The sequence below is a fragment of the Oryzias latipes genome, chromosome 13 (assembly GCF_053564925.1).
Source record: "Oryzias latipes strain Hd-rR chromosome 13, Olatipes_Hd-rR_3.1".
NCBI classification, from domain to species: Eukaryota; Metazoa; Chordata; class Actinopteri; order Beloniformes; family Adrianichthyidae; genus Oryzias; species Oryzias latipes.
The window spans coordinates 6,089,037-6,116,484 of NC_136249.1; the positions used below are offsets into that span (position 1 = coordinate 6,089,037).

The 27,448-nt window shown below is 46.5% G+C and overlaps 3 protein-coding genes across 3 annotated transcripts in view; 1 reads left to right on the top strand and 2 right to left on the bottom strand.

Moving 5' to 3' along the window:
- LOC101159213 (dehydrogenase/reductase SDR family member 13) overlaps positions 1-27,448 on the bottom strand; it is a 336,613-nt gene that overhangs the window by 23,710 nt on the left and 285,455 nt on the right. The gene's annotated exons all lie outside the window — the stretch shown is intronic.
- Positions 1-27,448, top strand: part of LOC144981432 (uncharacterized) — a 53,442-nt gene that overhangs the window by 10,228 nt on the left and 15,766 nt on the right. The gene's annotated exons all lie outside the window — the stretch shown is intronic.
- On the bottom strand, positions 4,202-18,723 carry LOC144981765 (uncharacterized). Its single transcript, XM_078930122.1, has 6 exons — positions 18,543-18,723; positions 18,375-18,440; positions 18,226-18,294; positions 16,003-18,112; positions 10,710-10,879; positions 4,202-4,335 (listed from the first exon to the last, which is right to left on the bottom strand). Exons 1-6 carry the CDS (start codon positions 18,595-18,597, stop codon positions 4,202-4,204), a joined length of 2,604 nt encoding a protein of 867 aa, XP_078786248.1. The 5' UTR covers positions 18,598-18,723.

Consider the following 27,448-nt stretch of genomic DNA (forward strand, 5'->3'; position numbering starts at 1 on the left):
AAATAGATTTAATTTTCACAAGAAATTCTTTAACAAATTATCAATGTGTGTCGTCATTTATTCAATAAAAAGAAACTTACCATGCATAGTGATCCACACAGAGTGATTCCCTGAATTTCATCTTGTGTTTGCATTTTTTGCATCTCATCCATCTTCTTACACTGACCAAAAATATAAACACAACGCTTTTGTTATTGCTCCCATTTTTTATGGTATGAACTCAAATATTTGAAACATTTTCCACATACACAAAATAACCAGTTCTCTGAAATATTGTTCACAAATCTGTCTAAATCTGTGATAGTGAGCACTTTCCTTTGCCAAGACAATCCATCCCACCTCGCAGGTGTGCCATATCAAAATGCTGATTAGACAGCATGATTATTGCACAGGTGTGCCTTAGACTGGCCTCAAGAAAAGGCCACTCTGAAATCTTCAGTTTTGTTTTATTGAGGGGGTCAGGGGACTCAGACAACCAGTCAGTATCTGGTGTGACCACCATTTGCCTCATCAAGTGCGACACATCTCCTTCGCATAGAGTTGATCAGGTTGTCTATTGTGGCCTGTGGAATGTTGTTCCACTCTTCTTCAATGGCTGGGCGAAGTTGCTGGATATTGGCAGGAACTGGAACACGCTGTCGTATACGCCGATCCAGAGCATCCCAAACATGCTCAATGGGTGACATGTCCGGTGAGTATGCTGGCCATGCAAGAACTGGGATGTTTTCAGCTTCCAATAATTGTGTACAGATCCTTGCAACATGGGGCCATGCATTATCATGCTGCAACATGAGGTGATGTTGTTGGATGTACGGCACAACGATGGGCCCCAGGATCTCGTCAGGGTATCTCTATGCATTCAAAATGCCATCAATGAAATGCACCTGTGTTCTTCGCCCATAAAATATGCCTGCCCATACCATGATCCCACCACCACCATGGGCTACTCGATCCACAACATTGACATCAGAAAACCGCTCACCCACACGACGCCACACACGCTGTCTGCCATCTGCCCTGAACAGTGTGAACTGGGATTCATCCGTGAAGAGAACACCTCTCCAACGTGCCAGACGCCATTGCATGTGAGCATTTGCCCACTCAAGTCGGTTACGACGACGAACTGGAGTGAGGTCGAGACCTCCATGAGGACGACGAGCATGCAGATGAGCTTCCCTGAGACGGTTTCTGACAGTTTGTGCAGAAATTCTGTGGTTATGCAAACCGATTGTTTCAGCAGCTGTCCGAGTGGCTGGTCTCAGACGATCTTGCAGGTGGACATGCTGGATGTGGAGGTCTTGGGCTGGTGTGGTTACACGTGGTCTGCGGTTGTGAGGCTGGTTGGATGTGCTGCCAAATTCTCGGAAACGCCTTTGGAGACGACTTATTGTGGAGAAATGGACATTCAATTCCCTAGCAACAGCTCTGGTGGACATTCCTGCTATCAGCATGCCAATTGCACGCTCCCTCAAAACTTGCGACATCTGTGGCATTGTGCTGTGTGATACAACTGAAGATTTCAGAGTGGCCTTTTCTTGTGGCCAGTCTAAGGCACACCTGTGCAATAATCATGCTGTCTAATCAGCATCTTGATATGGCACACCTGCGAGGTGGGATGGGTTGTCTTGGCAAAGGAGAAGTGCTCACTATCACAGATTTAGATTTGTGAACAATATTTCAGAGAACTGGTTAGTTTGTGTATGTGGAAAAAGTTTCACATCTTTGAGTTCATACCATAAAAAATGGGAGCAACACCACTATTCCTGAGTTTCAGTGACTAGCTCCCGCCAGATTACCTTCGAATTGTAAACTATAATAATTCGGTGTAATGAGGATAAAACAAACCAATCATATTTGTATTCATGGGCTAGGGGCGGTGTCATGCGGCCTCCTGCATCATATCGGCTGGTTATCAACTTGTCAATCACCGTTGTAGGCCCATTTTGATTAGTTGCAGCCGGCGACAACCTAGACAGATGCGCCCATTTTTCACTCACAAGTCATGTAGCAAGTTGGATTTCAAGGCATAGAGATGAACACACGGTCTGGTAAAATGTCGAACCCCAGTGGGAATGCGCAAACTACCGCAATAAATCCACGTACTGTCGGAAAAAAGAGGAAGAAGTCAACAGCGGGAATTTCGGGGGGAGGGAAACTTCAACTGTGGACCAGCCGGATGTGCACATGATGATGGACGACGGTGTCGGTAAGCAAACGTGTTATCCCTTCTTTCAATGAAAAGAAGCTTGATTGGGATTGATTAAACATCGGATTTGTTGATTTGTTTTACACAATTCAACCATATTAGTGAAGCCAGTGGCTAGGGCACAATCTTCCTGCACGACTCGTGCCACGAGCGCTCCAAAAATGTGCCCCCCCTCCGCAGTTTTTCTAGACTAAAACCGCTCATTTCCACGTCTAAGTTAATGAAATGTGCGCAAGGGCACCCTTACTGTCGTGTGTTCTTGTTGTAATTACAGTATTTGCACTCTGCGAAGAACACTGGAGGAGCCCGTACACGTGTGTGTGTGTGTCTGTGGTGGTGGTGGTGGTGGGGGGTTAACGCGCGGGGCAAACCAACTTGGCTGCAGAGGACGTGGACAGGTGAACAGGTACATAGGCGGGGAGGGGCTTAGACACCGCTTATGACCACAGATCCCGCAACAAACTAACAGCTGCTTCCAAATAGAAAATAGTTTTCATCCATAAAATGGATGTAATTCATTGGGTTTACTGGATTTTCTGAAAAATGGAAGGAGAATAAACACGTCTGCATCAAAGTGAATTTGTTTCTCTTATCTCATCTTGACTCTGGGTGTTTGACAGACAGAAAAGTCTATTCCAGGTTGTGGAAAATGGACAAAAGATCAAATAAAACATCAGCGTCCAGTGTAGAAAGTAGAAAACACTCCAAGGATATAAGAATGCAGGCGGGGTCCAAAATTAAAAACTCGCTAGGTGCCAAATATGACCAAATTTACTGATGGAGGAGTAAAATTAAGAGCAACATTTGGCTAATGAAGGTTTGCTCTTCATTAGCCTAGTCTTGTTAATGAGCTCATTGGTGACCCTTCAGAACATCAAAACATTTTTTTAAAAGGTCATATTTTATACATTTACCCTAACCTGGCTTTTATAATTAGAATTTGTTCTTTATGGTATCATTTCAGAAGAAAGAGCTTAAACGATGTGAGGCCAAGAAGAAGAAGCAGCACAAAGTCACCAAAAAAATCTGTGACCTGCCTAAGGAGAGAGACTCCCTCTGCCAACAAGTTGGTCAAAGTAAGTGGGCCCACAGTTTTGTTTGGTTGTTCGAAACAGGACTGCACACCTGGTAATAATACTTTGGTGCTTTGTGAAATATATATATTGAGGGAAAGAAAGGCCAACATTTAATGGTGAGAAGGCCCTCATCAAAACATGGGGCTGGGGGCTACGGCCAAAAAAAAAAAACAAAAAACTTTCTCTAAGTTGTCCTCATACTCCCTCTTCTGCTAAAGACCTTCAAACGGATTTTGCTGCTTGTGATTTGATGCTCTAAGTTTAAAGTCACCACCCCAGTGACCAAATTTTCCTTTTGAGTCACCAGCCACAATCAATAATGTGTTTCATTTCCTATCACAAATAAGTTGTTTTTGTTTCCTTTAGCACAGCAGCAGAACATGTCTCTTAAAAAGACCCCCATGCATCGCCTAAGGGATCAACTGTAGTCTGAACCAGCTGACGAGAATTAAAACTTTTTTTTTTGAGAAAATGAAATGATCTAAAAGTAATTCGTAAATGGCATGAAGACATTTTTAATATCATGCAACTGTAAACTATAACTAAAACATGCATTGAAAGCAAGGACAGATTTACTCCAAGAAGCAAAGTGCTGGGTAAAAAAAGGCCAGATTCTCCCAAAAAATGGGAAAATCTTGAACTACAAAATTGAATTAATTGATCAAATTCATTTATTGCCCCGGTCTATTGGAACACAAATGTGTTATTGCACAGTTAATACCTAAAAGATAATAGCCTATCTGTAGCATCGAATAACAGCAAAAAAATCTGTTCAACTGATGACCCACAGTTTTGCTGATTGATTACATAGCAAGTCTTGGGAAACATAAATGTTAAAAGAATGTATGTGAGTTGACTTGTATTATCATAGGTAATAATTTCAAATGAACTATTAAATTGTGCTTTTTTATTATGTTGTTTATACAGATAACAGTGGGACAAATGATTCATCTTCCTCGGCCAACACATCTCCTGGTGCATCTTCTTTGTCTTCATCCTCCAGCTCATCCAGCTCCACTTCATTCAGCTCCTCTTCATCCAGCACCTCATCAACTGATTTTTCATATCGGAAATTGAAGAAAAAACGCAAGAAAACAAAAGATGCAACGCCACTGGAGTAAAAAAAAAGGACAAAAGAAAGAAAAAGAAGACAAAAAGGGAACACAGCAGGCGAAGAAGTAAGCGTGAAAAGAGGACAGCAAAAAGGCCACTCCCCTCATGTGTGTCAGGGTGTCGAGCATGGAGACATCACATGTGTCTCTCTGTGTTTCTGTTTGTCTGTATCTCTCTTTTTCTGTCTATCTGTCTTTCTGTTTTTGTATAAAGTTTTTTTTCAAAATGTATGTCCTGGTGGGTATGGTATTGTGAACTCTCCAATTGCCTTGTGTGTGTAATCTTCATTACTTTTTGCAACCACATAGCATCTGTGTTTGTGTCCCAGTGTTGATTCACTTATTTTATGTTTGTTGTACTTAAATTTCTATCTGTTTCAGCACGTCATCCTCAAGAGGTCACAAGAGATACAAGAAAGTCTTAAGGCTTACAAGAAAGGGAGAAAGCTGAGTTTGGCATATCAAAAGGTCGGTGTTGACCGAAACACCATTGTCAGCAATGCTCCGATCTGTGAATTGGCTGTGGTGGCCCCAAAGACAAATAAGGAGTTGCTGGGTGCCCACACGCCACAGCAACGACTTCTGGACTTTTCAAAAAAATGTCTGGAAGTGATAAAATAGTGATCCATACCTTTTAAGGGATGTTGAACATCAAAACAGGAAGGGAAAACTGATTCCTCTGTCTAGGAAAGCGTAGGTGTAACACTGCGGGATGGTGTCATAGAGTAGTTCAATGTAGCTCAGGTCCGGTTGACCAAATATATTGAGTTAAAATTGTTCTATAGCAAAAATGCCAATGGCTTGTTATTGATTCATTTGTTTTCTCTGTTCTGCTCAAAAAGTTCCAAAATTCTGTTTTATTCTGCTGATCTGCCATGTGACGGCTCAGTATGTGTGGAAAAGGAATAAACAGTGTTCAACACTTCATTTGTGGTGTTTCTTTGGTCAAGTACGGTACACAGAAAAAGCTATTAGTGAAAGAAGGTTGAGATAAAGCATCTGATATTTTGAATATTACATATTTTTGTACCGTGAACTTGTCCTACCCATTTGCTTTTCAACAAAGCGTCACTAGTAGATGGTTAACAAACTATTAACAACTGACCTGTAAAGTGTGAGTTAATATACCAGTAATGCGTTAGTTATTAGCTTGTAAATGTTATTTGGACATTATTATAAAGTTGGAATTGATCCTCATTTGCAAAATCATTAGTAAGTAATTTATTAACAGTTTCATCTCGATCTGACTAATTAATAAGGTACAGTTAGAACTCATTAATATACGGGAAACAGGTCATTTATAGCTCACTAACTAAAAGCTTGTTAGTTATCTGCTGTCTATCTATAAGATACATTTATAAATCCTTAACTAATTCAATTCAATTCAATTTTATTTGTATAGCCCAAAATCACAACAACAGTCGTCTCGATGGGCTTCGAAGGGAAACATGAACTCAAAAGGATCGTGAATACAAAGAGTGCAATAGTAAAATACTAAAATGAACTAACAAACTGACTCAGCTATACTGGCATCCCTGCCCTTAGACCCCCCTTCACGGTAAGGAAAAACTCCCAAAAAACCGGATTCCGGACAGCATTTCTTTGCTCGTGATATACCTTCCACTAATCAAGTCACAACATGCCATCGTCTGACATTGATTATACAAAACTGAGTGAAGAAAGTATTGTCCATTTATTTCAAGCTACAAATCATGCATATGGAAGAAAATCCTCATCTGAAGGCAATAGAACCGGGCTCACATTCCCAAGAAAAAGCATTGGATCCTCATGATGAACTGAAAAGGATGAAGAATTTAACTCCAAATTTTGGCTTTCACGCAATGTTTCTTCCTCATATTCTCTTACCTGATCCAAAAAGTGAGTCCAGCAAAATGAAAGGTTTCTGTAGTGTAGTGGTTATCACGTTCGCTTAACACGCGAAAGGTTCCCAGCTCTAAACTGGGCAGAAGCATGTGTTTACTTCTTAAATTGGAGACGTCTGGAGATATGACAGTTTTGTAGTGTTGCTTTTGGAACGGAACTTATTTGCTGATCATGTCTCTAACGACAAGCAAACATGCTGTGAAAGGCCAGTTAGCTCAGATGGTTTAGAGCGTGATGCTAATAACGCCAAGGTCATGGGTTCAATCCCCATACTGGCCAAAGGCATTCTACACTGGTAGCTAGTAGTTTGATGAAAATTAACTGGAGAAAATTACAGATTTCCCTCATACATAGTCGGAGTGGAATATGTAAACCATCCAAAATGCTACTTTTTCAAAAGGTGACGCAAAACCTTTACTGGATTATTGTTGGTAATGATGTTCATGATCATCACAGCAAGTTTGAAGTAGATTAACTGGAGAAAAGCAGAGATATTGACATGATAGACCAATTCAGGCCTCCTCATTCATAGTCACATAGAGTATAATATGTTTATAAACTAAATCCAATAACTAACTAAATATAAACTAAATGTGATTTCAGTGAGGTGTGTGTAAATTCTGGTCAGTTTGTGTCAAGTGAATTCAAGACACTTTTGGGTTGTGGCACAAACTAACTACTCTGTTTTTATTTCTTCAAAGGAAAACATGCAGCAAATTAGAAGATGGTGATGTCTTCATCTAATAACTAACTTTCCAATGCTGTAAGTGCTCTTTAACCCTTGTGCTATCTTAGATGACCCCACCCTTACATTGACGTGCTATTCCTACCATGACAAAGGTGGATAAAGGTGGAAAGATTTCATGTAATCCATGGACACCAGTGAAGATCACAAATCATTGAAGAAAAAAGGTTCAGAGCACTGTCTAGTGGGTCTAGATGACCCAACTCCCAATGTTAAAGTGCCAAGGATACCACAAGGGTTACACGATCACACTTTTAACCCTTGTGCTATCTTTGATGACCCCACCCTTACATTGACGTGTTCTCCCTACCATGACAAAGGTGGATAAAGGTGGAAAGATTTCATGTAATCCATGGACACCAGTGAAGATCACAAATTATTGAAGAAAAAGGTTCAGAGCACTGTCTAGTGGGTCTAGATGACCCAACTCCCAATGTTAAAGTGCCAAGGATACCACAAGGGTTACACGATCACACTTTTAACCCTTGTGATATCTTTGATGACCCCACCCTTACATTGACGTGTTCTCCCTACCAAGACAAAGGTGGATAAAGGTGGAAAGATTTCATGTAATCCATGGACACCAGTGAAGATCACAAATCATTGAAGAAAAAAGGTTCAGAGCACTGTCTAGTGGGTCTAGATGACCCAACTCCCAATGTTATAGTGCCTAGGATAGCACAAGGGTTACAATCCTTATTTTATTATTACATATTTTACTGAAAACTCTATGGATTGACCTTTTATTCAAATTTTGATAGTGAACATTCATTGTCGTTGATTCACCAAGGTCTGAAGAAGAAAGAATGCAGCCAGAAAAAGGCGTCGGGAGGAGCAGAAACTCCAGCTGAAAGGAGGTCATTGAATTCACGAGGTACATATTGAAGCTCTTCTCTGAGGCTATTGTGAATCCCTCTGCCACTTTCAGGATGAAGATGATGCTTCACTGAAAAAGATGCCTTCTGAATCCATCTCATCAGGTAGTATTGAAGCTAGAGCTGTTGTACACATTCATTCATAGTTTTTTCCTGCATGCTTTCATTCTGTTAGATTATTTAGGTGACCTGAGATGCCCCTTCATATAATAGAATATTGTATTTATTATAAAACTTTAGGAGATGCGATGTCCAGGATCTTTTTTTAGTGTCATTCCTATCTTTTCTTTTTCATTCTGTTCTCTTTGTAGAGGAAGGTGACATGAGAACCAGCAGTGTGACTGGAAGGAATGTATGGATCTTTCTGAACTCTCCATTTGTTGCAATCTCCAGTATCTACTCTAAGAATTCCTAAACTTCCGGGTAATAGAGCACACCTGATTATAAGCCACACCCACCCAATTTCAAGAACTACGTTTATTTCTTACATACATAAGCCGCATCAGTCTTCAAGCCTCATGTTGTAATCAACACGATCAGCCTGACACTGAACATCCTTACTCCCAGTCTTGAGACACCTTTCGGTCTCACTGTGGGAGGAGTCAACATTGCATCAGCCCATGTATGTGAACGTATCCACATCTGCCAAACAGCATGGACCTGACTTCTGTTTACAAGTTCCTCAGTTATGTTTTTTTTTTTTAACTTATTGACAATTGAGGTATCATACATAAAATTACAGAGAGTAACCATATAATCAACATTACATCCCTCAGTTATGATGAGGAAATTTACACCCGCGACTCCCCACTTCCCATGAGTCTTAGGGGCTTAACCCCCGGGTCGCCACACTGTTGTACGTGTTTAAGAATGAGCCTCTGCGCAGCGCGTGTGCCAGAAGTTTCCTTCCACAACAGTGACACACTGTTACTCCGCAGACGCCTCTGCGCCCCGCCCTTTCCCCGCGGGTCCTAGTCTCTCCCTTCCTATCTTCTCTGACACCCCTCGTGAGGGGGGTGCCAGGGAGGAGCGCTTCGTGCCCGCTGCATCCGGTCCCTGCGCGTGGCTGCCAGTGGACGGAGCAAATCGTGTCCGTGCAGAGCAATCGGACTTAATACGTTTTGTGTTTGAGGATGCTTTGTTACGTGTGGAAGCCTTCAGACTGCCATCTGTCCCGCAGCTCTATGTGAAAGAGCAGCCGAATTCAGGAGGACCATGTCTCCATCTCATACAGCGGCTTTGGGGCGGTGTGAGCTTTTCAAAGCAAAGTTCCGCTCAGTCCTTGTTCAAACTGTTCAAACCATCACGTGGAATTGTGTTTCCAGTCGTGTCCAGACAAAATAAAGGCTGAAGTTATTCCCACATATTTACGTGCAGCCAAGGTGCAGATTGCGGTGTTTCCCGTATCGATTTATGTTCCTTAAAGGCTAAATTTTGTTGTTAGCGCATGTTAGCCTTCACCTTCTAACTAACCCTTCTTCCGGCTTCGTTCTGCCACAAAAAAGCACTGACCACACAGATTAAAAATAAAATGATGAGCGAACAGGGGCTTCATAACAATAATAAAAGCATGTTTAAAAGATCATCTCATATATTACGGAGCTACTAAATAGATGGGCTAGTGTCAGTGTGACTCAGAGGTAAATTCACTCCTGAGCTTGCGCTGTTCTCTCCGTCACGCAGCAGACTGGCTTTTCCAATCCCGTTGGTGATGGTGGATTTTTTCACGCTGCTTAACTTGAAAGCTGAGTCATATTGTAGTGGCGATTAAGTGCACGTTGGGTCTAATGGCACCAAAGGATTGTGGGATGCAGCTGGGCATGATTGTTTCTTTTTGTTGAACCATGACTGGAGTGTCTAAGACCTGAAGTCAAGTCCATGCTGTTTGGCTGCTAAGAGGTGTGTCGAAAATAAATTAGCTTGCTGCTCAAAGTTGGATCGCCGCCAGCAACCTGCGCGATGCCAGGGGGGGGCGCAGTAGTAGCGGTTTTAGGCACAGGTAATACGGGCAATTGCTCAGGGTGCAAAAGGGGGGCTGCAGTGAAAGCGGCTCAGTGCTTGGAAAAAAATCTGCGCCACTGTTGGTTTCCTATTATCGGTTATATCACAGAGTTTGGAACAGCCTGAAACTGTGAACTGCAGTCCCTGTTTATTTCAGGCACTGTAAGCTTTTTTTCTGTTTTAGACTATAACAGGGTTTGTGTGTGGCCAAATACATTTAATATTTGTTGAAAGTGGATTTGTATTGTTTTTTTCTTTTGTTAATGTTAAAAGATACAATTTTAGGTATACTTACACAATTTGATAGATACTAACCTAATAAATTGTCAACGCGGCGAGTGGGGGGTGGGGGCCATTTTCTTTTTCCTAGGGGGGACCTTGCAAAAAATAATTGAGAAGCACTGCACTAACTGAAGGCAAAATTTACACATTACAGCTCTGTTGGCTGAATTTAGCACTGCTGCGCACGAAACCTTGGTTTGCTTCCCAGAGGAGCCAATCTTGCTAAAAAGCGAAAAATCTCAAATCCACAAATCACACTGCTTCTATGTGTCTTCCTCTGCAATACAGGGTTGCATTAAAAGGATCATCTAGCATACAAACTCTCTGCCAAACCACCTGTGTGAATCAGTGGAATAAACTTAAAGCTTATTTTATTATCTTCTGCTGCACATTACTGCCTAGTTACAATTCAGAGACATAGTTCTCAAAGCACAGTATACCAATCTATTTACATGTATAGATTCTTTTAAATTTGTTTCTTCACCAATGTTGTCATGTTTATATTTGATAATAGGAGCATCAACCCACTGTTCGCCCTGTAGGCGAACTGGAGGGGGTCTAAGGGGGTTAGGGGATCGTGCAGGAGTCGCTCCAAGCACTTTGTGATTACAGACGTGAGGGCTAAGAGTCTGTAGTCATTGATGCAGTTCATGGACAACTTTTTGGGGACAGGGAGGATGGTGGAGGATTTAAGGCAGCTTGGAACAGAGACATGGGACAAAGAGAGGTGGAACAGTTTAGTAAGGACACCAGCCAGCTCATCCACACACTCCTTGATAACGGCGCCCAGGATGACGTCTGGTCCTGCAGCTTTCCTGGTTTCGTAGCTCTCAGGGTTCCTCTCACCTCATATTCCTGAAGGATGAGTAGAGCATTGGTGTTGGTGCTGTGGTGGCTGTAGTTGAGACAAGGTTTCAAAGCGGACAAAGAAGCTGTTCAATTCTTCTGCCAGTGCTCTGCTGCTGTGGGAGGGGGTTGTACTCTGGCCCGTTTAGTAGGTTTGTAAATAAAGATTTATCTGAGTATCTTTGAAAAACTCATCTGCACATTTCCACACATGAAGAGAAACAAAATTGTTTAATTTGATGAAAGAATCTGCAGATTATCTGTCCAATTGCAAAAACACCCGAAAAAAAGAAAAAATTAGCTTTTAAAACTATTAGTAAAGAAAAAAAAAAAACAGTATACAAATAACTAGTTTTTACATCATATTTCATGACTTTTCCTAATTTGATGGGGACAACTGATTAAGCATAAAATTAGAATGTTTTTTTTCCCCAATGTCCTAAGCACATATTGCATACATTGTTCCTTAAGGTTCAATTTGACCCCAAGCTGTGTAAAACTTCTTTGTGTGACCCAACGTTACCATAGCTGCAGGGGCAGAGTTGATACTTTTCAGTTGAAACCTAACGGGGGTGGGGATGTGGGAAACATGACCTGTGAACTGCTAAAATGAAGCCAACGCAGTCTTACGTTGATCCAAGTCTTTCCAACTACACATGCCTCTCTAAAAATTTCAATGGTGCCATGGTGCAGTGGTAGGGCAGTCATCCAAGTACTGTTGTAAGAGCGAGTGATATAAAGGAAAGCTGCATCATGAATCACTGTCACGGCTGTCCATCAAGGTCTTCCTCCTCAAAAAGCTAACCTAGTCCAATAGTATCTCAGAACTGTTTGCTTTTATACCTAAATTTCATTTAAAGCCATTGGAACAACTTTTATCCAATTCATTCAAGTCACTAAACTACTCAAAGTAAGCTAAACCTCCCTAATTTTACTTACAATTTCTCTATTTAAATACAATTTTTGCTGAGTGATTTAATACTGGAGGTCTTCCCCAAATGTGAGAAAAACAAAAATGCATTAAGATGTAAGAAACATTTATTGAAGAAGGCTGAAGGACAAAGTCTGGTTGCTGGCGGCGTCGGACACAGTCTGGTTGCTGGCGGCGTCGGACACAGTCTGGTTGCTGGCGGCGTCGGACACAGTCTGGTTGCTGGCGGCGTCGGACACAGTCTGGTTGCTGGCGGCGTCGGACACAGTCTGGTTGCTGGCGGCGTCGGACACAGTCTGGTTGCTGGCGGCGTCGGACACAGTCTGGTTGCTGGCGGCGTCGGACACAGTCTGGTTGCTGGCGGCGTCGGACACAGTCTGGTTGCTGGCGGCGTCGGACACAGTCTGGTTGCTGGCGGCGTCGGACACAGTCTGGTTGCTGGCGGCGTCGGACACAGTCTGGTTGCTGGCGGCGTCGGACACAGTCTGGTTGCTGGCGGCGTCGGACACAGTCTGGTTGCTGGCGGCGTCGGACACAGTCTGGTTGCTGGCGGCGTCGGACACAGTCTGGTTGCTGGCGGCGTCGGACACAGTCTGGTTGCTGGCGGCGTCGGACACAGTCTGGTTGCTGGCGGCGTCGGACACAGTCTGGTTGCTGGCGGCGTCGGACACAGTCTGGTTGCTGGCGGCGTCGGACACAGTCTGGTTGCTGGCGGCGTCGGACACAGTCTGGTTGCTGGCGGCGTCGGACACAGTCTGGTTGCTGGCGGCGTCGGACACAGTCTGGTTGCTGGCGGCGTCGGACACAGTCTGGTTGCTGGCGGCGTCGGACACAGTCTGGTTGCTGGCGGCGTCGGACACAGTCTGGTTGCTGGCGGCGTCGGACACAGTCTGGTTGCTGGCGGCGTCGGACACAGTCTGGTTGCTGGCGGCGTCGGACACAGTCTGGTTGCTGGCGGCGTCGGACACAGTCTGGTTGCTGGCGGCGTCGGACACAGTCTGGTTGCTGGCGGCGTCGGACACAGTCTGGTTGCTGGCGGCGTCGGACACAGTCTGGTTGCTGGCGGCGTCGGACACAGTCTGGTTGCTGGCGGCGTCGGACACAGTCTGGTTGCTGGCGGCGTCGGACACAGTCTGGTTGCTGGCGGCGTCGGACACAGTCTGGTTGCTGGCGGCGTCGGACACAGTCTGGTTGCTGGCGGCGTCGGACACAGTCTGGTTGCTGGCGGCGTCGGACACAGTCTGGTTGCTGGCGGCGTCGGACACAGTCTGGTTGCTGGCGGCGTCGGACACAGTCTGGTTGCTGGCGGCGTCGGACACAGTCTGGTTGCTGGCGGCGTCGGACACAGTCTGGTTGCTGGCGGCGTCGGACACAGTCTGGTTGCTGGCGGCGTCGGACACAGTCTGGTTGCTGGCGGCGTCGGACACAGTCTGGTTGCTGGCGGCGTCGGACACAGTCTGGTTGCTGGCGGCGTCGGACACAGTCTGGTTGCTGGCGGCGTCGGACACAGTCTGGTTGCTGGCGGCGTCGGACACAGTCTGGTTGCTGGCGGCGTCGGACACAGTCTGGTTGCTGGCGGCGTCGGACACAGTCTGGTTGCTGGCGGCGTCGGACACAGTCTGGTTGCTGGCGGCGTCGGACACAGTCTGGTTGCTGGCGGCGTCGGACACAGTCTGGTTGCTGGCGGCGTCGGACACAGTCTGGTTGCTGGCGGCGTCGGACACAGTCTGGTTGCTGGCGGCGTCGGACACAGTCTGGTTGCTGGCGGCGTCGGACACAGTCTGGTTGCTGGCGGCGTCGGACACAGTCTGGTTGCTGGCGGCGTCGGACACAGTCTGGTTGCTGGCGGCGTCGGACACAGTCTGGTTGCTGGCGGCGTCGGACACAGTCTGGTTGCTGGCGGCGTCGGACACAGTCTGGTTGCTGGCGGCGTCGGACACAGTCTGGTTGCTGGCGGCGTCGGACACAGTCTGGTTGCTGGCGGCGTCGGACACAGTCTGGTTGCTGGCGGCGTCGGACACAGTCTGGTTGCTGGCGGCGTCGGACACAGTCTGGTTGCTGGCGGCGTCGGACACAGTCTGGTTGCTGGCGGCGTCGGACACAGTCTGGTTGCTGGCGGCGTCGGACACAGTCTGGTTGCTGGCGGCGTCGGACACAGTCTGGTTGCTGGCGGCGTCGGACACAGTCTGGTTGCTGGCGGCGTCGGACACAGTCTGGTTGCTGGCGGCGTCGGACACAGTCTGGTTGCTGGCGGCGTCGGACACAGTCTGGTTGCTGGCGGCGTCGGACACAGTCTGGTTGCTGGCGGCGTCGGACACAGTCTGGTTGCTGGCGGCGTCGGACACAGTCTGGTTGCTGGCGGCGTCGGACACAGTCTGGTTGCTGGCGGCGTCGGACACAGTCTGGTTGCTGGCGGCGTCGGACACAGTCTGGTTGCTGGCGGCGTCGGACACAGTCTGGTTGCTGGCGGCGTCGGACACAGTCTGGTTGCTGGCGGCGTCGGACACAGTCTGGTTGCTGGCGGCGTCGGACACAGTCTGGTTGCTGGCGGCGTCGGACACAGTCTGGTTGCTGGCGGCGTCGGACACAGTCTGGTTGCTGGCGGCGTCGGACACAGTCTGGTTGCTGGCGGCGTCGGACACAGTCTGGTTGCTGGCGGCGTCGGACACAGTCTGGTTGCTGGCGGCGTCGGACACAGTCTGGTTGCTGGCGGCGTCGGACACAGTCTGGTTGCTGGCGGCGTCGGACACAGTCTGGTTGCTGGCGGCGTCGGACACAGTCTGGTTGCTGGCGGCGTCGGACACAGTCTGGTTGCTGGCGGCGTCGGACACAGTCTGGTTGCTGGCGGCGTCGGACACAGTCTGGTTGCTGGCGGCGTCGGACACAGTCTGGTTGCTGGCGGCGTCGGACACAGTCTGGTTGCTGGCGGCGTCGGACACAGTCTGGTTGCTGGCGGCGTCGGACACAGTCTGGTTGCTGGCGGCGTCGGACACAGTCTGGTTGCTGGCGGCGTCGGACACAGTCTGGTTGCTGGCGGCGTCGGACACAGTCTGGTTGCTGGCGGCGTCGGACACAGTCTGGTTGCTGGCGGCGTCGGACACAGTCTGGTTGCTGGCGGCGTCGGACACAGTCTGGTTGCTGGCGGCGTCGGACACAGTCTGGTTGCTGGCGGCGTCGGACACAGTCTGGTTGCTGGCGGCGTCGGACACAGTCTGGTTGCTGGCGGCGTCGGACACAGTCTGGTTGCTGGCGGCGTCGGACACAGTCTGGTTGCTGGCGGCGTCGGACACAGTCTGGTTGCTGGCGGCGTCGGACACAGTCTGGTTGCTGGCGGCGTCGGACACAGTCTGGTTGCTGGCGGCGTCGGACACAGTCTGGTTGCTGGCGGCGTCGGACACAGTCTGGTTGCTGGCGGCGTCGGACACAGTCTGGTTGCTGGCGGCGTCGGACACAGTCTGGTTGCTGGCGGCGTCGGACACAGTCTGGTTGCTGGCGGCGTCGGACACAGTCTGGTTGCTGGCGGCGTCGGACACAGTCTGGTTGCTGGCGGCGTCGGACACAGTCTGGTTGCTGGCGGCGTCGGACACAGTCTGGTTGCTGGCGGCGTCGGACACAGTCTGGTTGCTGGCGGCGTCGGACACAGTCTGGTTGCTGGCGGCGTCGGACACAGTCTGGTTGCTGGCGGCGTCGGACACAGTCTGGTTGCTGGCGGCGTCGGACACAGTCTGGTTGCTGGCGGCGTCGGACACAGTCTGGTTGCTGGCGGCGTCGGACACAGTCTGGTTGCTGGCGGCGTCGGACACAGTCTGGTTGCTGGCGGCGTCGGACACAGTCTGGTTGCTGGCGGCGTCGGACACAGTCTGGTTGCTGGCGGCGTCGGACACAGTCTGGTTGCTGGCGGCGTCGGACACAGTCTGGTTGCTGGCGGCGTCGGACACAGTCTGGTTGCTGGCGGCGTCGGACACAGTCTGGTTGCTGGCGGCGTCGGACACAGTCTGGTTGCTGGCGGCGTCGGACACAGTCTGGTTGCTGGCGGCGTCGGACACAGTCTGGTTGCTGGCGGCGTCGGACACAGTCTGGTTGCTGGCGGCGTCGGACACAGTCTGGTTGCTGGCGGCGTCGGACACAGTCTGGTTGCTGGCGGCGTCGGACACAGTCTGGTTGCTGGCGGCGTCGGACACAGTCTGGTTGCTGGCGGCGTCGGACACAGTCTGGTTGCTGGCGGCGTCGGACACAGTCTGGTTGCTGGCGGCGTCGGACACAGTCTGGTTGCTGGCGGCGTCGGACACAGTCTGGTTGCTGGCGGCGTCGGACACAGTCTGGTTGCTGGCGGCGTCGGACACAGTCTGGTTGCTGGCGGCGTCGGACACAGTCTGGTTGCTGGCGGCGTCGGACACAGTCTGGTTGCTGGCGGCGTCGGACACAGTCTGGTTGCTGGCGGCGTCGGACACAGTCTGGTTGCTGGCGGCGTCGGACACAGTCTGGTTGCTGGCGGCGTCGGACACAGTCTGGTTGCTGGCGGCGTCGGACACAGTCTGGTTGCTGGCGGCGTCGGACACAGTCTGGTTGCTGGCGGCGTCGGACACAGTCTGGTTGCTGGCGGCGTCGGACACAGTCTGGTTGCTGGCGGCGTCGGACACAGTCTGGTTGCTGGCGGCGTCGGACACAGTCTGGTTGCTGGCGGCGTCGGACACAGTCTGGTTGCTGGCGGCGTCGGACACAGTCTGGTTGCTGGCGGCGTCGGACACAGTCTGGTTGCTGGCGGCGTCGGACACAGTCTGGTTGCTGGCGGCGTCGGACACAGTCTGGTTGCTGGCGGCGTCGGACACAGTCTGGTTGCTGGCGGCGTCGGACACAGTCTGGTTGCTGGCGGCGTCGGACACAGTCTGGTTGCTGGCGGCGTCGGACACAGTCTGGTTGCTGGCGGCGTCGGACACAGTCTGGTTGCTGGCGGCGTCGGACACAGTCTGGTTGCTGGCGGCGTCGGACACAGTCTGGTTGCTGGCGGCGTCGGACACAGTCTGGTTGCTGGCGGCGTCGGACACAGTCTGGTTGCTGGCGGCGTCGGACACAGTCTGGTTGCTGGCGGCGTCGGACACAGTCTGGTTGCTGGCGGCGTCGGACACAGTCTGGTTGCTGGCGGCGTCGGACACAGTCTGGTTGCTGGCGGCGTCGGACACAGTCTGGTTGCTGGCGGCGTCGGACACAGTCTGGTTGCTGGCGGCGTCGGACACAGTCTGGTTGCTGGCGGCGTCGGACACAGTCTGGTTGCTGGCGGCGTCGGACACAGTCTGGTTGCTGGCGGCGTCGGACACAGTCTGGTTGCTGGCGGCGTCGGACACAGTCTGGTTGCTGGCGGCGTCGGACACAGTCTGGTTGCTGGCGGCGTCGGACACAGTCTGGTTGCTGGCGGCGTCGGACACAGTCTGGTTGCTGGCGGCGTCGGACACAGTCTGGTTGCTGGCGGCGTCGGACACAGTCTGGTTGCTGGCGGCGTCGGACACAGTCTGGTTGCTGGCGGCGTCGGACACAGTCTGGTTGCTGGCGGCGTCGGACACAGTCTGGTTGCTGGCGGCGTCGGACACAGTCTGGTTGCTGGCGGCGTCGGACACAGTCTGGTTGCTGGCGGCGTCGGACACAGTCTGGTTGCTGGCGGCGTCGGACACAGTCTGGTTGCTGGCGGCGTCGGACACAGTCTGGTTGCTGGCGGCGTCGGACACAGTCTGGTTGCTGGCGGCGTCGGACACAGTCTGGTTGCTGGCGGCGTCGGACACAGTCTGGTTGCTGGCGGCGTCGGACACAGTCTGGTTGCTGGCGGCGTCGGACACAGTCTGGTTGCTGGCGGCGTCGGACACAGTCTGGTTGCTGGCGGCGTCGGACACAGTCTGGTTGCTGGCGGCGTCGGACACAGTCTGGTTGCTGGCGGCGTCGGACACAGTCTGGTTGCTGGCGGCGTCGGACACAGTCTGGTTGCTGGCGGCGTCGGACACAGTCTGGTTGCTGGCGGCGTCGGACACAGTCTGGTTGCTGGCGGCGTCGGACACAGTCTGGTTGCTGGCGGCGTCGGACACAGTCTGGTTGCTGGCGGCGTCGGACACAGTCTGGTCTTGACTTATCATTATATGAGCTTCCACCTCATTGGTTTCCAGTTGTACTAACAAAACAAATATTTACTTTAACATTTGCGTTTGTTATGGCGCTCATAGCCTTTTCAGAAAAGCCAAGCCACGTGTTCACCATATTGTAAATTTCTTTACAAATTCTCACCTTTAACCAGATTTTCCAACCTGGAATCCAGGGACTGTAGAAGATCAAAGCTGCTCTCTAAAGCCAAATCTTTAGGGGGAGGAAAAGAAAGTAGTAAACATCCACTCAGGATTTTTTTCTGGATACACTTTGCTAGCATCAAGTCTCACCAGCTCCTCTTCCAATATTTTTATGGTTTGCATCCTGGGTTTGTCTAGCAACTGGCAAGCTTAAACCTAAGGAGAAACACAGTTTTATAGGTTAAATGTTTGCTTTGATGGTTTATGTAAAACAAATTTCAATCGGCAGTAAATTCTCCTTCCAATAAAGCTACATACCATTGCTAAGGAAAACAGCCAAAACACAAAGGGCCACAAACGACTGAGCTCCCATCTTTTCAGACACGGAATGAGAAGCCAACAAACAAGAGGAGCTTAAAAAAGTTCCTCCTGCAGGAAACACAGCTGCTGTTCATAACAGCTGATTGTCTTTCTCCTCAGATCAGCTGGACTCACATTTTGATTGACGCACCTGTGATGAAACCTCAGTATTTATGGATTACCTCGTTAGTTCTTAGTTTTATTAGGTTAAGATAAAAGCTTGAAAATGTCACACTAAGTCAACAAAAATAAATAAATGTTCCCGTAATCTTTGTGTAAAAAGTTCACTCTGTTGAGGAATCAAACTGTTTACTTGAAGAAAATCAAGTCATTGGACAGTAAAATGCAATCTTCAGTATAATGGAGGACATTGAAGCTCCACAGAAATAGTGTTTGCAGAAAATTTGTTTTCCTTTTTTATAGACATTTTATATAGATTTTTAAATATTTTCTTATATAAATGTCAGGACTCGGTTTCAGGAACTTGGAGTTACAGTGTTGCATCTTTAGAGCAAGAGCAGATCTTTTCTGATCCGTGAGCAGACAAAGACAAACCTTCCTTCATTCCAAACTCCTTTGTCTCAAAGACTAAATATCAATCTTTTATTCTCCTTAAACCATTACATGTTTGTTGGATGTTAGACAACTTTCTTTCATTACGAAGATTACAATGAAGATTACATTTTCCATGTGAGCGCTCTCTAGTGGAGATTTAAAGTCATTACACATCGTGCCAGGATTTTCACATTTCATGACATAAAAAGTCCAGCTAAAACAGATCTGTACAACTTTGCAAAATCTGTTTATACACAATTGATTGTAAATTTGAAAATGTGGTTAAAATATCAAGAAAATGCAAACCAATTGAAAAAAATTTTAAATATAAGTTGCGCTAAAAGAGAATAACTTTGCAGAAGCTGATTTCTGTCGGTTTAAGAGTTTCTTATGTTCAAGTCCTGTCTGTCAGTTGAAGGCTGCTGTCCATGGTGCTGAGAGCTTCAGCGCTTTTTAGGAAGTTTCTTCCGAAAAGTCTGAGTGTCTGGAGACTTTTGTCACGTATGTAGTAACTATGCTCCGAACGTACCTGTGAAACTTTGTTCCTATGGAACTCAAAACAAGAGAAGAAGCGACTGTCAAACTGCTCTGACTTTCCTCAAAAAAATTTCTCAAACGCAATGTATCATGGTCTATATTCACCAATCTAGTAAGCATCTATGCACTCTGGTTCTTCGCAGAGACTTCTACACTAAAAAAAGTGATTCTGGCCTCTAGTACAGTGTTTTTCAACCTTTTTTGAGCCATGGCACACGTTAACCTTGACAAAAATCCCACGGCACACCAACATCTATAAATGAAAAAAAAAGAAAAACTCATTGTCTGTATTGATCTACAGCCCCTCAGCAACCTCACATGCATTTTTGTGATGATCGTGGCCATGCCTCCCTGCTCTCTGGCTCTGGGGGCCCCGCAGCGGTCCTTCTGGCCCTGGCCTGGGTGGCGGATGTGATCGCCCGGGGGGCGGTTGTTCTCTGCCTACTGCCGTGTGGCCGGGTGGGGGGTTCTGGCTGCACCCCCCCCCCCTTCTATGATCACCCTCCTACCCCCCCCCCCCCCCCCCCCCCCCCAAAACATCCCTCTCTCTTCTACCCTTCTTCCCTTTTACGTCCGGTCCAACAAAAAAGATTTTCAAATATGATTAAAATGAATAAAGTTTGGCCTTGATTACAAAAGGGGTTTATTCAGACATACCTAAGGTTTGTCTGAAGATTAAGAACCCCTGTTGTTAAAATATGTCCAACACAAGAGGCCTTCAGCTGTCATCTGTCTGCCCAGCTGTTGGGCAGGACAAGTTAGGAAAAAATAAATAAATAAATAGTCTTATTTCATTCAACTCAGACCTTCTAAGTACAAATTAACTTATATTTTTTAAGTAAGGGTTTACAGTGAAGTCATAAAAATGTAAACATTGGACACAAAAAGAGAGACACATGTTTTAAATTTCATAGTAAACAAAGAAGTCAAAGAAGCAGCATTTAATGTGGCGCTGAAACACACTGGCTGTTCATTTCTATCATCAACGCTCAAGGTTTCCTTAATGCCGTAGACTGCAGAACATCCTGGTGCTGCCAACAGACAGAGTTCCACAACATTGTAACTGTTGGGTATAATGGCTACTCAACAAGAAAAAACACCTCAGTAGTCTAAATTCAGTTAAAAAAGAGAAGGCCGTTTTCACCATTCAATCTTTGCCTTCTGAACAGACAAGCAGTTGTTAAGCACATAGGTCCTTTTTGAGAAGGGTGCCCACAACTTTCCATTGGTTTTCGTGGAGGATGTCAGGATGGCCGAGCTGTCCAAGGCACTGTGTTAAGGTCGATGGCGCCCATTTTTAAGAATAAGGGAGATGTGTGGAGTTGGAGGAATAAAGCTGATGAGCCATACGATGAAGTTATGGGAAAGAGTCGCTGAAGCTAGACTAAGAGCAGAACTGAACATTTGTGAGTAGCAGTATGGTTTCATGCCAAGAAAAAGCACTACAGATGCAATATTTGCTTTGAGGGATTTTATAGAAAAGTACAGAGAAGGTCAGAGAGCGCTACGGTGCGTGTTAGTAGATCTGGAGAAAGCTTATGGCAAGATACCAAGAGAGGAACTGTGGTAGCCTGGAGTGACATAGGTATGTTAGAGCGCAGAACATGACAGTGGGAAGGTGTGATGTAAGGGTGACAGAGGAGTTTGATGTGGATGTGGGATTACATCAGGCATCAGCTCTGAGGCCCTTCCTGGTTGCAATGGTGATGGACAGACTAACAGATAAACAGGAGTCACCATGTTTGATATGGTGATTTGTGGTTAGAGCAGGGAACATCTGGAGGAGAAGCTAGAGAGGTGGAGGTTTGCTCTGAAAAGGAGAGGAATGAAGGTTAGCCATAACAAGACAGGGAACGTTTGTGAATGACAGGAACCCAAGTGGAAGAGTGAGGCTACAGGGAGAAGAAATAAATAAATAAGGTGAAGAATTTGTAATATCTAGGGGCAACAGTCCAGAGGGAGAGTGCGAAAAAGAAGCGAAGAAGAGTGCAGGCAGGATGGAATGGGTGGAGAAAAGTGTCAGGTGTGCTAGAAGAGTTTCAGCACAAAAGAAAGGAAAGGTGTAGAAAACTGTAATGAGATCAGCCATGTTGTTCAGTCTAGAGACACTGAGGAAAAGACAAGAAGCAGAGCTGGAGGTAACATAGATGAAGATGCTGAGGTTCTCCTTGGGAGGGACCTGGAAGGATCAGGAATGAGGACATCATGTTAGAGGTTTTGCAGATAAAGTCAGACTGAGATGGCTTTGGCATGTCCAGAGGTAGAAGGATGCCGAGTCTAGAGCTGCCAGAGGTCTAGAGGAAAACCAAAGAGGAGGTTTATGGATGCAGTGATTAAAGACATGAAGGTAGCTGCTGTTAGAGGAGAGGATGCAGAAAAAAGGGTTAGATGGAGGAAGCTGATTGGATGTGGTGAGCCCTAAAGGGAAAAGCCCAAAGGAAAAGAAGAAAAATGTTAAGAAACTCAGTGAATGTCATATTTACAGTGTTTGTTTATCTTTAGCAATTTCAGATTTGGGAAGCATTTGTTTTGGGGTGATACACATACCTCTGTGTTTTCCAAGTAAATGTCTCACAGTGTACAGCACACGTGTCAAACTCAAGGCCCGGGGGCCAAATGTGGCCCGCCATGTCATTTTATGTGGCCCGTGAGAGCATAAAAGTTTTCAATTTCTTGGAATAAAAGATAAAAATTGGTCTTTATTTATTCACATCTAGGGGGAATCAGACTTGAAATATGGGACTGAGCAGCTATAAATTAGGACTTAAACACTGTCCATATAACCCAACCTGACAGAATCAAATGTAAAAGGATTTATGCTAGAGTAACAAGCAAACATATATATTATATGCAGCTGGAATTGTCACTTTAAAAAGTTATAGTAAATAAATAATGAGTTATTTAACATTAAGGAGTAGTTACATTTCTTTTTCATGACATTTTTCATTACATGTATAAGTTATATCTGGCCCTTTGAGGACAGCCACTATGCTGATTTGGCCCTCAGTGAAAATGAGTTTGACACCCCTGGTGTACAGTGTGCTTTACAAATGTAAACAATAATATCCTTAACATACAGGAAACAGTTTACTTTTCCCCACTGTGGAAAAGTGGCAGAAGACACTGGAAATGGGGCAAGTTTCTCTTCAACATGGACTTACAGATGCAGATAATTAAAAAAATAAAATAAATAAAAATAAATACAATCTGAAGATCTTGATTATAGGCTTACCTTGTACTCATGAATTAGACTCTCATCTTCTTCCCCCAGGTAGCAACAAAGTGCTCTGAGAACTGCTTCCCTTTACTGATGAACATTACTTGTGGTCTGTTAAGGAAAAATAAATAAATGTATCACTATAAAACTTAATCTAGTATATTCTGTCCAGTCAGCATAGTGTAACTTTGGCCCAGTCAATACATCACAAATTCAAATATCTATCCAAAAATACTATTAAAAAATGGACACTTGCCAAAAGTGAAGCATTAACAGCCACACTGGAGTACACAATGTACATGGGTAAAACAATTAGTGAAAAGTAAAGAAATGTGGGAAACAGTAGTAGTGACTCACTAAATGTGAAACAGATTTTACATTTGCGGCTTGTTTTTGTTTTATTTTTTTGTTGTTTCCCTTTTGGCTTTTCCCATCGGGGGTCACCACAGCGAATGAGTCGCATGGTAAACTTGGCAATGTTTTATGCTGGATGCCCTTCCTGATGCAACCCTCTCAAAGCAACTGGGCTTGGGACCGGCAGAGAAGGGAACAGGGAGCAGCCCAGATTTGAATCTGGGTTTCACAGACGGAAGGCGCTGCAAACCAGCACGAGCTAAACCGGCTCCTTTTGTTTTATTTTGTAAACTGGAAAATTGCAGTTTCATTTCCAGCTGCTTCTGCAGGCCTCTCCCCTAGCTGTGCCAGCAAAACAAAATGCACTTTGCTATTTCCGAAATGGGGGATATATAACTGATTGTTACCTATACTTTTTTAAAAAGAGACTCACGCTGGCATAAAGTGTGGGTGATAAACCATCAGAAAAAAAAAAAACTAACACATTTTGTCATCCCCCTTCTGATGGGGCATCCACCCATGTTGCCCATATAAAAAATAGCTGCTATTAACTGCCATTTAAAAAGCACCAAAACAATTTTAATTGGTGTGGGTATCTTAAAATAGCCCAAATTGTGTACATTGTACTCAAAGAGAAGACAAGGATAAAATACAACAATAAGCTGTTTACCCCGACTAACATAAGGTGTAAACATCAGACATGTGGCAAAGGTTTTCAACATTTTACTCTTTAAATAACAAATTTGGTCGCATTTGGAACATGTATTAATTTGGGACACCATCGGCATTCCTTAATATTTGTAGTGTTTTTCTCTTTTGTCCTCTAAACCAGTGTTTTTCAACCTTTTTTGAGCCACGGCACACTTTAACCTTGACAAAAATCCCGCGGCACACCAGCATTCAAAAAAATAGATAAATAAAAAAAATAGAAAAAGCTCAGTCTGTATTGATCTACAGCCGCTCTGCAATCTCACATGCATTTTTGTGATAATTGTTGCAGTAAACGCTGGAAGCTGCAGCTGTTTTTTCTAAAAGATGTATTAAAAATTCAGTCAAAACATTCAAAAACTGTTTGATGTGTGTTCGTTGTTTTAAGATGTTAAGAGGAGAGACTCATTGTGCAATAAGACAGTCACTTAACTGCATCATGGGAGATGTAGTGCCCGTAATCCGCCGACCGCAGAAAGAACAGCGTCTTTGTTTGAGCTTCATTGTTTTGTTCACTTGTTCCAGTCTGATACCAGATTCTGTGGAAAGCTACACCGCTAAAGACGAGCTTTAGCTGGTATTTTTGTTAGAACAGAGAGACTTTTTTGCGCTAAATCGAAACAAGGAAGTGAATACTTTAACCACTTCTGATTGGTCAGACTGATGACATGTGATTAAGCCTTCAAGAATGATTGGTGGAGACAGTTAAAGGGGCGGGACTTTTCCTTACACAGTTGTAGCTGCAGCTAAATCGCGGAATCCCGTCATTCTTATCAAAATGTCTTTAATAGAATCATATAAACACAAAGAAAAACTAATTTTATGATATTTCATATTCTTAACTTCTCAGTGTTTTATCAGGGCCTGTTTGGATGAACAAAGACTGATTTCCTGGAGATGGTAATTGCTTTTAGATCAGTTAATGAGGGCAATTTCTCACGGCACACTTGACCATCTCCCACGGCACACTAGTGTGCCGCGGCACACTGGTTGAAAAACACTGGTCTAAACTGAGCAACTAATAATTCCTTTGATCTTTTGTCCATCACCCACAACCTTACTTGTTGATAACACCCACAGTTAAGATGAGATGATGTAAACAACTTCACTTTAGTACAGATTTGTTCCTAAATGTTTTCCTCTATTTTTTTAATAACCAAGTAACCCAATAAAACATAAACAAATAATAAATAAACATAATAAATAAACAAATAATAATTATAATAATAAATAACAATAATAAATAAACAAAACAATAATCTTATAAATAAAAAACAATCATTTACTAACTTGGAAACAGCAGTGTGTATTTTAAGCCTGTAATCATAAGCGATGACTCTAAGCCCCTCCCCCGCCCCTCTACTGCTTTTTCTCTTAGGGTCAGACACTTGTTCACTTCATCTGCAGCTACAGGTGTTGAACCTCACCCCCACCCCGCCAGCCTTATGCAGCGCCCTCGCACATATTTTGTCAACTTCACGTGGCGTATCCGTTTAGAGAAACCAGCGAGAAAAGGGGGAAAAAAAACGGGGGAGGGGGAGGGGGTCGAGATTGTGCCCTACTACTGCTAAAGAGACCTGCCTTTACATTTGCGGTAATTGTAACAATAGGAACTATTGTTGTATGTTTGGTTTCCAGTCGGACGTTGCACAGTCTGAATGAATGGGAGCATGCACCTGAGCTGCACTGTAAGAGTTTAACCTGCCTGAGTTAATTAAAAGAACTGCCCTGTTGGGTAGAATTGAAATATTCTGTGTTACGTTTCTTGGAGGAAAACCAGAATATAACATGGTGGCAGCTGCGGAGAATCTTTTTTGAAAATACCAACTACGGCATTGATTACATGAAGCCATGGAAGGTCTGAAACCTCCACAGCCGTTCTGTTTTGAGTCCGGTAACCTTTCACGGATTTGGAAGACCGGGAGAGATGACTTCATCCTCTATGTGGATTTAACGGTTCCCGCCGACGATGAAAAAACGAAAGTGAAACTCTTTCGCTATCTTATCGGTGAAAGTGGCAGAGAGCTCCGTACCAAAGTCCATTATGAGAACATCATGGCAATAGACAGCATCGTCACCTCACAGACTCCCTCAAAGGAGCAGTGGACATTAGAACAGATAAAGACGGAATATGCTGACGTGTTCACTGGAGATGGATGTCTGGATGGAGTTTACAAACTGGAAATAGATGAGTCCATCAAACCTATGCAGTTACCAAAAAGACGTGTTCCTGTAGCAATGATGAAACCGCTGAAAAATGAACTCCAAGATTTTGTGCACAGAGAAATAATCTCACCTGTAGAGCGAAGCACAGACTGGATTAGCGGTATGGTGGTTGTCCAAAAATCAAATGGAAAACCAAGGCTTTGCATTGATCCAAGACCCCTAAACAAAGCACTGAAGCGCAGCCATTTCCCTATGACGACTATCGAAGATATTCTGCCGGATCTGTCCAAAGCAAAAGTTTTCACAGTGTGTGATGTCAAAAGTGGATTCTGGCATGTCAAACTGGAAGAAGAGTCCAGCTGCCTGACAACACTTTCCACCCCATTTGGACGTTACCGCTGGCTCAGGATGCCAATGGGAATCAGTACTGCACCAGAGATCTTTCAGAGGAAGTTGACACAGGCTCTTGAGAACCTACCTGGGCTGTACATAATTGCAGATGATATACTGATCACCGGCCAAGGGGAGACACAAGAGGCTGCTGAACGTGATCATGTTGACAAACTAAGACTGTTCTGACCAGTGTGAGGTGTTGAGAAAACTCAAACATAAAGACTGTGAATGGAGCCGGAACAAACAACACGAAGATGCATTTATAAAACTGAAGGGAACTATTACTAATGCTCCTGTTCTGAAGTATTACAGCCCGGAGGAAGAACTCACGGTACAGTGTGATGCCTCAGACACAGGGTTGGGAGCAGCACTCATGCAGAATGGTAAGCCCATTGCCTTTGCAAGTCGAGCACTTACACAAACGGAACGAGGCTATGCACAAATAGAAAAAGAGTTTTTAGCTCTTGTGTTCAGCATAGAGAAATTTCATCAATTCACATATGGTCGAAAAGTTACGGTTCAGAGTGATCATAAGCCACTTGAGAATATTGTTAAGAAACCTCTTCTCAGTGTACCCAAAAGACTTCAAAGGATTATGTTGAGGATCCAGAAGTATGATGTGGATGTGGTGTATGTACCAGGAAAAGATATGCTGTTAACTGACACTTTGAGCAGAGCATATCTTCCAGAACATTCTTCCTGTGGCTCAGTGGAAGCAGAAATAGAAACTGTAAACATGGTGCTCCACTTGCCAATATCTGAACAAAGCCTAAATGCAATTCGTGTGGCAACAGAACAAGATGCTACACTCCAAACAGACGATAAGTAAAGGTTGGCCTAATGAGAAATGCAAAGCTCCAAGTCAGATCAGGTTGTATTTCTCATTCAAAGAAGAGCTGAGTTTTCAGGATGGAATCATTTTCAGAGGTGAACG

Excerpts from the sequence above, each read along its gene's own strand:
- LOC144981765 (XM_078930122.1), bottom strand. The coding sequence starts at position 18,597 with ATGGGAGCTCAGTCGTTTGTGGCCCTTTGTGTTTTGGCTGTTTTCCTT. Across the intron at positions 18,441-18,542 it reads GGCTGTTTTCCTTAGCAATG|GTTTAAGCTTGCCAGTTGCT; the intron begins GTATGTAGCTTT and ends GTTTCTCCTTAG. Across the intron at positions 18,295-18,374 it reads AAATATTGGAAGAGGAGCTG|ATTTGGCTTTAGAGAGCAGC; the intron begins GTGAGACTTGAT and ends CTCCCCCTAAAG.